At 41.3% G+C, this 12,074-nt stretch overlaps 1 protein-coding gene across 2 annotated transcripts in view; it reads right to left on the reverse strand.

The window, feature by feature from the left end:
- Positions 1-356: 356 nt before the first annotated feature.
- NPR3 (natriuretic peptide receptor 3) overlaps positions 357-12,074 on the reverse strand; it is a 69,958-nt gene continuing 58,240 nt past the window's right edge. Inside the window, exons 5-8 of one of the 2 annotated variants that reach the window (XM_082623158.1) lie at positions 10,930-11,024; positions 8,638-8,773; positions 7,023-7,107; positions 357-6,012 (exon numbers count right to left, since the gene is read on the reverse strand). In XM_082623158.1, the coding sequence (XP_082479284.1) occupies positions 5,901-6,012; positions 7,023-7,107; positions 8,638-8,773; positions 10,930-11,024 (428 nt within the window). In that variant the 3' untranslated portion in view covers positions 357-5,900. Of the gene's footprint in view, positions 6,013-7,022; positions 7,111-8,637; positions 8,774-10,929; positions 11,025-12,074 lie in introns of both variants that reach the window. The other variant, XM_082623157.1, reaches the window with a different exon arrangement.

A 12,074-nucleotide genomic window follows, 5' to 3' on the forward strand; every position in this document is an offset into this window, starting at 1 on the left:
AGTGGGCAAGGGACATAATAATATGAGGCCAACGTGTAGCTATGTGGTGTCCTCAAGCTGTAGAGACTCAGGATATCATTCACAAAGATTTCTCCCCTTACCTGCCAATTCAAGGTCTGCTCCTCATTTTAATAATATATTCTTTTCTTATTTCTGCAAATTTCCCTTTCCTGGGAAGAAATTCTTGAGTTCTTTCATGGGTATCATTCAGACAGCACAATTCATCACATCTGCTAATTAATCTTTTACTTAAACTGGTCCTAGGAGACCAGAAAGTCCTCGGAGAATATGGATATGTGCAGTGTATGTTGCTTGAATTATAAACAGGAAAATGTTTCTGTGGGATGTATTTTTTTAATGAGAACACATTGTTATACTGTGAGCATGTGGTGTTCTTGCTTAACAGAAACATTTACAAGAACACATACACATTTATATCCAAACACCAAATGAAGATATCTTAAATGACCAATTTGCACCAGAAATAAAATATATTATACAAAACAGGGGTTATATCCACAGTCATTAATTCTCGTTTTCTACACAAAACAACAATAAATTAAATCACATTATATGCAGATAGTTCTACTTACATTAGAATAATAAACTGTATGTAGTTGTCAGCTTTTACTTTTACTTTTCTACCAGACTCATGGTAGGTATGTATTGTTCGGTAGTCCTATATAGTAAATTATCAGTGAATAATATGGCCCAGAAGACAAGGACTGCAGAAGTAATCTCCTATGTGTCTGTTCTGTGTCCTCTTGGATTCAATTATGCACCATGCACAGGGAACAAAGCTCAGATTCCCAGGGCCCTCCAGAAAGATCTGCAAACTCACAGCATCTCCAGGCTGTTACAGGCACCTCATTGCTGTCTTGTAAGACACACTACACTGAACATTTTAAGATCTTGGCATTGAATACTAAATAGGATATCCTGTCTCAAAATCCAAATTTTCCTCTTTCTCAACCTTCTCTGAGCAATTATTATGTGCTATGACAGCCTTGTTCTTCTAGCAAATAGAAAACACTTTGGTAGCCTATGTTGTGACTTACCCTGGTGAATGGGCCCTTTCTTCCTTGCACGTAGAAATTTAGGTCTTTAAACATGTGAATCAAAGCAATGCAGCACTTTTGCTAACTCTTAATTCTGCTTGTTCAAATATGTCCCCTAGGAATCATCCCACACCTGATACATCAAAGAGTTATTGTAACATATGGATTTTTACTTCTGAGACTCAGCTCCCACTGAAACCCTTTCACTGTGTTTGAAGTGGCTTAAAATATGAACACTAACAACATCAGCTGGTTTAGAATTGCTTTGCCTTTGGTATGAATTAACATTAGTGGTTAATGAGAAATTTGAACAAACTCCAATCCAGCACCTTTTGAAAGTCGATTTAATCCTGGAGTCTAGCTATGGGGGCACACCTGCAAGCTCTACATGCTGAAAACCAAAGCCAGGCAGGTTTGTTGGAGTATATGCACATCAGAGGCTTGAACTGCCCTGGGAGCCCATGATCAAGTTAGGTAAGGGTTCTGATCAAAAGCCAGCTACATTCTTACAGCCAGCACGTTGTCTTCTTTCCCCCTGAGGAAGCATGGATGTTCTACTCGCAAGCTGATACCTGCATGGGCACGATGCTGATGCATCTTTGGAGCCATGGTGGACAGTGGATAGGGTATTGGGGGGAGGGGTGGTAAAGATGCTGGCAGCTGGCAACACTACCCTCTTCTGTTTCTTTTGGAAGAGCTTGATCCTGATTCTTCTTGCTGGGTGTGTCCCAAGCTTCTTACTGAAGAGGAACTAAATTATAGGTTATTCTATAGTTCTAAAGATCAACTGGAAAAGAAACAGATTCCTCTGAACAGCACCATCTCATTCTCTGTGCTTCCGCACTGCCCCCAAAACATATTCCATGTTATTAGTTTCCATTTTTTCTACTGAAGAAGAAACTCAGCTCATCTTCAGCTTCCTTATGAAGCACTGAACCACACGGCATAATTAAACAAACCCCATGAAATGTAGACTGAGGGACCTGATTTTGGTTGGTGTTTGGCTTTATGACTGCATCCACTCAGGATCTGAATACTTTGTGTCCCAGGAAACATAGGTATGTGTTCCTTTCAGTTTATAAACACTCCCTAATACCAGTGGCATAATATTCTATTTGGTCTCCTAAGAGACTTCCACAAACAGCTACTTTATGCTCACTCACAAGAAGGTGGTAAGCCCACCGGACCTACTCTGAATTCCTGTCTCTGTCTGTATAAGGTCTATACAATGGCCTTACTTTCACCCTCAACAACAAATCTCACACTCCCAAAATCAGCGGCAACCAGAAGGAAAGTGGTCAATTAGGGGAGCAAAGGGCACAGGTGCCTTGAATAAGTGAATGATACCAGGAGCATGTGAATAGGGAGAAGTGCCTGGCATTCCAAAGCAAAAGACTTTGAATTTAAGGAAGAAGAGAAAAGGAGGCATTAACTTTCCCTACCTTTCTCCCCTTCCTCCATTAAATATAGCTTCTGAAGTGTAAAGAACCATTTTAAAACCTCTGGAACCATGTCTGCGGTTCAGGAAAGGACAGGCTGATGGTTCTTCCAAGAAATGTAGTGTTTACAGGGACTTCCTTGTGGAGCCTGTGGTCATTCTGGGGGAAGCTCCACACTGTACACAGAAAGTTCTTCCTGGATAGAAGTGATCACCTAGAGAAAGCTTTTATTTCTGAGTCTAGAAAAGAAAAAATCTAAGATGATGATGATGACCATAAAAACCTATACTTATTTCCAACACCAAGAGTATACACACAAAAAGTATATACTCATTCTGACCTGTATCAATGTCAGCTTATGTTTGGCCAGATAAAAAAAATGCTGATAAAGTATCCCTTTTGAAATCTGAACGCCCTGAATTTCAGGATAATAATTTATGAACGATTTAAGATCTAAAGTCCTATTTATTTTACCATATGAGATGTGGCTACTGGCGAAGTTGCCGCATGAATAACTAGTTGTCAAACATGTTAGCAGTTAGGAATCTCAATCCCGATTTATAATCTCCAGAAGTCTTAACCCAGGGTAACCTTGGGCCAAACACCTACACTTTTAGCAAAGGTTTCCCAACTTAAGGGAGCTTTCAAAACTTAATAGAGTTTTGTAGCTCATGTGACAATTTCAAGGAAGAAAGGATAGCAAACAGACATGTAAATAAACAATCTTAAGAACACTAGAATCGCTTTAAGATTGGAAGAGAATGGTATTCAAATATCAGAAACCTTATGATTTGCTCTACCATTTTTTTTTTTTTTTTTGAGGTACGCGGGCCTCTCACTGTTGTGGCCTCTCCTGTTGCAGAGCACAGGCTCCGGACGCGCAGGCCCAGCGGCCATGGCTCACAGGCCCAGCCGCTCCTCGGCATGTGGGATCCTCCCGGACCGGGGCACGAACCTGTGTCCCCCGCATCGGCAGTTGGACTCTCAACCACTGCGCCACCAGAGAAGCCCTGCTCTACCATTTTTAGAAGACTAAATTCTCACTTAACATTTTTAATATTTTACCGGGGAATATAATATTAAGTTTAGAACTATTCCTCTACCTGAAGTAGAAATAAAAGACATTTGCTTTAAAAAGGTTAGAGTTAACAGCCCCTATATAAATTCTAGAAAGGTTAGAAATGTTTCTACCCAAAGACTGCATCCAGGTAAGAGTGTTTTTTCCCTGTAATAAGCACATAGGCTCAAAATTTTAATGTTTTTTACAAACACAAGATAATAGAGAATGAGTATCTCTAAAATACATGGAAAACACCACTGAAAACCATAAATGAGAGAGAAATAGTCTCTCAACTCACAAAAATAAGATGGATGCAACTCTTCCATTCTGTTTTCACGTTGAGTCCTGAGATGTTATACGCGTCGCTTTCCTGGATTTTACTTCCCAAACTGTCTTCTTGTGTCAGAATTTCTGAAGCTGGCCACTCTTGCCTTCTTTTTCCATCCTGTTTTGAATTCAGCACTTTTTCATTTGCACCCAGCATGGAGAACTACAACATAGTTCCTTGAGTTGATCAGAGTTCATTCTTTTATCATGTTCTCCAACTGCCTGCATTCCATTTTTAAGCAATAGAGGGGGAATGTGCCTCACGCAGAAATAATCCATTCACTTTGACTAGTTGAAGTAGGAGTGGCAGACGCCTCCAGGGAAGCAAGCTCAGGCCAACTTCCAGGACACACGGCTCTCACTCGCCCTGCCTCATCTCCACCATTACTAGTGTGAGCCACAGCCTCCATCACTACCTAGGAATTGCTCCAATTCCGGTATTCCCCTATTTTCTCAAACTGCCCTGTTTTCCTCCTATAGATGGTCTTTTCCAGACATTAAGATAATTTTTAAAACTATTTTCCAGCTGATCAAAACATTATTGAGGAAAGACCCTTGTGACGTCATGATAAGATGGTACACTGATCTGGCAACTTCCCATTCTTCCCTCACTGTCTATTTTCTCCACAAATTATACATGAAAGCGGCAACCTGAGTTTAAACCCATGAGCAGAGTACTAGGCACAAAGTAGGGATTTGGTATATACTTATTCAACCCTGTCCAAATTCCTCATATCCCCACCCCTGTTACATGGGTTATTAGTGGATGACTGCAAGCCTCTCTGGAGTTTACTAAAAGGGAAGATAGTAGCTATTTAGATTCCCTCTTTTAACCAAAATCATCATTGTGAATTTTGGCAAAATGTCATTTATTAAATGTATCGTTTCTGTGCTACTGTCAAGTTCTAACTCTATAAAGTTCTTCTTGAGAAAAAAAGGACCGCCTCCCTTTTATAAAACCTGACTTAATTCTATTAAATTTCATCCTTGGTCTTGATACTCATCACTGGCCAGAACTGGAAGGAGTCTATCACTAAAACAAGTTGCATTTAAAACAGGTAAATTGATGTATTCCTGTAGAGTCTATAATCTGAATACATTTCCAGATCTCTGTAATTAAAGCAGCAATTCGTATTGGGCTACAGCCACGGGGAAGAGGAAAACACGGAGAAAAAGAGAGGCATCTTTCATCATTATTGGTTTGTTGTACACTTTACCCATGCTTTTAAAATATAAGTGAAATTTAATCTTCAAAATGAAAAAATAGACACATTTTCTAATAGTAAAATATAAGATTAAAATACTTAAAAATAAAGTGTTAGTGTGAAATAGGGCTTTTTTATATTAAAAAATGAAACCTCTTAGATTTGCTTTTCTTGTATAAATCCTCTTAACTTATTAATAGTTGCAACTTTCCAGAGTAGCTTTCATGAGATGCTGAAGGAGACGGGGGGCAGGGGGGGATTCTTTTTCGAGATATGAAGTCAGGACCTGAATGTATACATCGGACAGAGCAGTTTTCAACTTCAGATCTGTCCACCAGCACTAGACAAAGGAATGATGTATTTCCTACCTTGAGATTTTTCATTACGTTTTCTTCTTCTTGGGGTTAAATTCTTTTCAAGAATATTCTACTTGTAAAAATTATTTTATTCTAGCTATAAAACATTTCATTTAAGAAAAACACATTTTATAGCCTTGCATAAAATCCCCACAAAAGCCATCAAGATATGGAGACATCAGACCTTCAAAACATAAATCTGATCATGTGCCCTTGAAAAAGTATGAACATTTAACAAAGTGACGTTATATTCTTATATTTGTTTGTCATGAGATGAAAGGCCGGGAGGCATATGGCAATTAATAACAGTTCCTGAGCTTCTGAAGAAATTTTACAATGAAATGACTAACTGCTTAAAAGAATGAGTTTTTCAAGAGCGCCCCTTCTGTTCCATTGATGTCTTTCATCCCATTTATCTCCTTAAAGAATCTCAAGCCAAAAGAATAGGCTTCCTTTTAAGCCACCGAAAAATGGGATCTGATGGAATCTTCCCGTAACTCCCGATGTTTTCCAACGTTGCTTTCTTCTTGCTGGTTTCGCCTCTCAATGGTTATTCTGTATTTTTTCCTGGGTAAAGGGAAAGTGAATGTAGTAATAAAACCTCGCTTGGCTACAAAATACTATGGTTTCTCTTACAAAGAATGCCCTCAAGGGACATCTGGGTTTGGGTTAATAAATGAGAAGTGACACAATATGAAACCCTGGTCAAAGATTAAAGTAGTGTGCCCTAAGGCATTGTGCCCTTATTCAAGGAGGAAAATTGGCCTGCTTTCCCAGATGCCATAGAACAAGCCTTCCCCTTCTTCCCTGGGTGCCTCGTGGGTTAAGTCTTGTCTATTCTGCCACAGAAGCTCTCCCCAGCTCCCAGGATATGCCCTAGATAAAGATCAGATGAAGCGTACAGGAATACAATTGTCCCCACAAAGAGTCACATACGCCCGGAGTTTCAGTTCCATGCAGAAATGAAAAAACTCATGGTCCGCTGACTTAAGAATAAGCCATAAACTCAACCACCAAAGATTGCAAAGGAATGAACAGGTCTCAAGATGCGAAACTATCGGTATCTTGAACACACATAAATATTACAACTTTACAAGACTCGGGGCTTAACCACAGTGGTCACTAAACATGTGGGTTCTCAAATACTGAGCACAGACGTCCTGAGAACATAGGCTGCTTGGAGCCACTACGTCCTGTACAGAAGGTGAGCCCAGCACCTGTTTCTAAACTGGAGGAAGCCAGAGACTGGGGAAGTTGATTCTCCCTTTGTCCAGATTCCCTCTCCACTTTTGCATGTGGTGGGTGGTAGGAATGGGGTCAGAGTATTTGTGAGCCAAGGACAGCATTGGCTCTGTGGTCCATAGGGGGAGGCAATAGAAACCCTGACCCACTGCCTGGTATGCTAACCCACTGACCATCAAACCAGCGTCACACCAAAGGAATGGCTCAGTTCTTCTCACCACATGCTTTTTGGGTAAGAGCAAGAGAGGCACAGGTCACAAGGAGGATCGTTCAAAGGCAAGTGGCAAAGGCAATTAAGGGGAGTGAATTTTAAAACTTTATAAAGTGGTCCTAACCTGAAAAAGTAGAAGGCCATTAGCAAACCAGCTCCTAGTAAGGCTCCCACAACAATTCCTGTCACCGCTGACTCTTCTAGGCCACCTGCTTGAAAAAGAAACAGAGATAATCTGAGTTCATGTTGAGAAATAGCTAGAAATCCCTCATTCTGACGTTTCAGTCATTGAAAACTTTCATTCATTGGAAGATGTTTCTCAATTTCCCACTTGGGGCAAATTTTCCAATTTTCCTTTCTTTTTGAGAACTCTTTTCTAGGGGACCTTGTTCATTGTTGTGGCAGTGGTGGTTGTGGTTTGGTTTTGGGGTTTGGGGTTTTTTACCAAGTGCAAAGCTCAAAAAGCACTTAAGAAAATACTAGATGAATGACTGTTACAAAAAAAAAAGTGAGCACAGTGGGAATAAAGCAGGTTCAAGGAGGAATTGAAGAAAACTGGAAACTGAAGTTTTCAGATCTAGCCACACTCTTGAGATTACAGTCAGAGAAGACAACCATGTGGACCATGGGACTGAGCCGGCTCTTCTCATTTTCAGTGTCACTTGGATGGTGACACTTCCAAGTGCTGGAAGATTTGGTGAGAAAATTCATTGAGTCAATGTTTTGTTTTTAGATGTTCTCTCACCAAAGCCAGAGTTTCATGTCAAAATGTCTTATATAACTTTGTGAAAATGTAACAGTTTGAAACAATCAAGTTCAGTAGTGTCCCAGTTATTATATAAAAATGATAAATAGCTAGCTTGTGTAGAAAGAGTTTAGGACACAGTCTTATATGCATTCGTATTTAATCCTCAAAGCAGTCCTAAGAGTGGGATACATTTCTTTCGTTTTACATATGAGAAAACTGAGGCTTAAAGAAATGGAAGGAATGCTCCTGGGTTCACAAAACCAGTAAGTGACAACGGTGGGATTCCAAATCCAGGCCCAATAACTCCAGAGACTGTGTTCTTAACATATTTCTGCCTTATGCCTTCCCGTAATTATTGCACATACACAAACACCTCATGGGTTAAAGACTGTTCCCAAGACATAAGGAGCACACATACATTAGCCTAAAGTGAACAAGTTCCCTGAAAGGTCGATACTCACTTTGCCTTCCCTCAATAGTTTATCAAAGGGTCTCGCTAAAGCAATGATTTCCAACCATTTTCCTACTTTTAAGCTCCTTATGAGACCCTCCACTTGCTTCTATGTTTATGACAAGGCTGCTCATAAATAACAGATTTCACACTTATTTGCCAATTTGTAAATTTTCAGGTGCCTAAGGGACACTGGTTCTGAGGGATAAGAGGATAAATACAAACTTTGAAACAAGGGATGAATAAGTGAGTGACATTTAGTATTTGATATTTTAATCTTCCCTAAAAGTGTAAACCTCAAATTCTAAGAAATTATAGTAAGAGATGTAAAAATAGGGAGATGCCTTCTACCATTTTGGAAAAGAATAGAAGGGAAGAAGGACCTAGAAGCCTCTGCTGAAGGCAGATGCCAGTTTGTGAATTGTTCCCATGGGTTTTACCACATCAGAAACAGTAATCTGCACTTTCAGGGCATGACCCCTGCATTATACTGATACCATAGATGATGAAACACAGAGCGAATTAAGTCTCTAAACTTACATGCTTTGCAAGGAGAGCTGTTTGTGTGCTCCACCATTCTGGTTTCATCTATTCTCAGCTTTAAAGGTCCCCAAGGATATTTGACATTCGGCCGCATTTCAAAACGACCTTCTTTTCCAAAGTAATCACCAATAACCTATATAAAGGCAAAAAATACATACATATACACACTGAAAGGTCAAAGTTATCTGGTTCCAAAGGAGGCACAGAGTGGGCTCTCCTGTCCTTCACACTGACTACAATGGTGTGTTTCTGAGGACTTTGTAGGTCAAGATTTGCAGGCGCCAACAGCGCTCTTAAGGTGAGCATAATTTATGGAGAGCGGGCTCCCCATGGCAGGGAAGGTGGTTATACAGAAAGCAATAAGCTGGGAAGGCATGGCTTTTCCCCTGCTCACGGGAGAGGGTGCTGCTTCTCCCACCTGCCACAGAGCAGCCCACATGGTCAGCCATCTGTCAGGCCCAAGTTCCTTTCAGGGGTGAGTGAAGTCAGGACCCATCTTACGGGTCCCAGGCTAAGTGGGCCTCACACCACTCAATTAGCTTGGCATATAATTCAAGCATTACAGAGTGTCTTTAGGAACTTCCCACTTCACCCTCCTTTGGTTGCAAAACTCTTCCCCATCCTGACTTCGGGGGTTACGTTCTCCTCTCTGATGAATTTACCCTATTTACACCCCACCTCCAAGCTGAACTCCTTTTCAATTAGTTCCTGTGGACCCTGAAAAAAATCAGTATTCTTTTATGGGTCAGTTCAAGGTTCACTCTCAGTTTCTGGTTCAACAGCCATTTCATCAGCTCCCTGAGCCCTGACCTGGAAGTACCTTCACATCCACGTTCTCGGGATCCATTTCCCTTTTGTCTGGGCACTGGCACCCTGCTCCTGAGTGGCCTGTGACACTCCCTCCCCCTCTCTCTCCTGAAGGAGGCCCAGCAAGCTCACATAGGCCATTTCATGTCAGAATGAAAAGAATTCTAGATAATCACCAAACTAACCATCCTTGGCATGTACTGAGCACATACCGAGTACTTTACACACATGCGCTCCTGAATCCTCACCACAGCCCTATCTATAATAGACTGTTACTATCCGCCTTTTATAGAGGGGGACACTCGAATATACACGAGACCCAGACCATCGAAGAGTAAAAAACCGTGCAGTAAATGCAGCAAGTGCGGGTCCTGCCGGCTCAGCCCCTCCCACAAAGGCCAAGTATGTGTGGACTGAGGGAAGAAGAGCCAGTCCTTTATGCAGGGTCGCATGAAGTGTGACAGGAGCATCAACTCTGGGTGAGAGCCTTCAGAGAAGCAGAGAGGGAGCCGCATTACGTGACCTGAAACACTGCATATTCCGATAATCTTTATTTATATATTTATCATGTAAAGTTTATATAGTACTTTTCTAGGTTCCATTTTATCTGGTGCTCATGATCGTCATGTGAGATCAGCAAGGGAGAGATTATGATTTCCTCATTACAGCCGAGGGAGCTGAGGCCAAGAGCTTGCACCCCAGGAAGTGTCACAAACTCCTCTTTGTGTCCAGGGCACCCTTTTCTCTTCGTGATGCTATCCTGAAACTCCATCATCTTTTACTGTATTTTATTTATTTATTTATTTATTTATTTTACATCTTTATTGGAGTATAATTGCTTTACAATGGTGTGTTACTTTCTGCTTTATAACAAAGTGAATCAGTTAGACATATACATATGTTCCCATATCTCTTCCCTCTTGCGTCTCCCTCCCTCCCAGCCTCCCTATCCCACCCCTCTAGGTGGTCACAAAGCACCGAGCTGATCTCCCTGTGCTATGCGGCTGCTTCCCACTAGCTATCTATTTTACGTTTGGTAGTGTATATATGTCCATGCCACTCTCTCGCTTTGTCACAGCTTACCCTTCCTCCATCATCTTTTGAAATACTAATGCATGTCCAGTTTGTACCCAGCCCCGCCAAAAACAATATTTTTTTCAAATTTTTAGGGAGGAAGTAAATACACAATTTCACTTTACGTCTCTCAGCTGATGATGCTGTCCTGCATCTTAGGACTGAGGTGTGATTCTTGGCCACTTGAAAGGTAGGATTGCCCCACTTAGGATAAACGTGGAACCATTTCCTGAACTCTTTCCTGATACCCTCAACCAGAAGGAAGCCCTCTCTTGGAAACTCCCTGTGTGCAGCTCATTTTTATTTGGAGGCTGCTTTGGGGGCAGCTATTTGGACACCAGGACAAATACATTCCCTGGAATCTCAACAAGCAGAGGAGCGGCTGGGGCAGCAGCCCTGTTTGCTCACCTCCTGGGTGCCCGCCTCCGTGTCGGTCATGGCAATCACGGAGAAATCCCCGTACCGGTCTCCGCTGGCATCTATGGACACCTGCCCGGCAATACCTGGAGGATGAGATGTAAAGAACTCCAGTTGGTTACTTAAAATGCCTCTGTCCGCCAACAAAAACAAGAAAATGAATTGACAGGACTTTTTTAAACAAACTCATGCCACAGGGAATCTCATCAAACTCGGAGCATTTTTGTTGGCATTTGAAAAGACATTGTAATTTCATCTGTGTCTGCATTCCTAAATTCTTAACATTTCTCCATTTAAAAATGAAAAGAAAAAGAAACAAATGACCTTCTTTGGGGAATATGTTAAAGAAAAAAAAAAGATTAAGGCTAATCCTGAAAGCAGTATGCTTATCCCGGAGTTTTGTATTAAGTTTTTAAAAAAAGGCAGAGCGAGAAGTGGAGTTGTAGTACAGTTCCTAGACTTGTCATGGGTTCACGTTATCACTGGGCAAACATTATAAAAGAAAACCCATTCCAGGCCCAGGACTCAGTGAATGTGCTTGCCTATGGGCCCCTTGGACGCCCAGGAGAGCAAAGGGCCTGCTTCGCAGGTCATGGGAGCCAAGAGCAAAGATGAGCTAGTTTTATCGCACTTGTGTTCATTCATTCATTGTTTTGGGGGTTTTGTTTCTGTCTTCCAGTTTAATGGAGATGTAACTGACATATCTCACTGTGTGAGTTTCAAGTGTACAGCATAAAGGTTTGACTTACAGATACTGTGAAATGAGTTTGACATTCATCATCTCATATAGATACAATAAAGCATTCCTTGTTTATCTAGTGATAACTAGGGGCTGAATTTAATGCTGAGGCAAAGATGATCTGGACACAGTGTCTGCTCAAGAGAGAGGCAGCCTGGGCAAGGGGTTTATTTTGGTGGTGCTGGAATCCAACTGCCTGCATCTGAATCCCAGCTTTCACATTTCCTAGCCTATGACCTTGGGCAAGGATTTAGCCCACTGAGCCTCAGTCTCCAGGACTGTAAAAGAGGCATAGTAGTAGCTCCCTGCCAAGAGGCTGCTGAAAAGATTAAGTGAGCTAAAATAGGTAAAGTACTTTCAACATGGGTTTAAGAGAAGTCGGTGGTTTTCTTCTTTT

This window comes from Mesoplodon mirus, assembly GCF_964341445.2.
Source record: "Mesoplodon mirus genome assembly, chromosome: 5".
Classification (NCBI taxonomy): Eukaryota; Metazoa; Chordata; class Mammalia; order Artiodactyla; family Ziphiidae; genus Mesoplodon; species Mesoplodon mirus.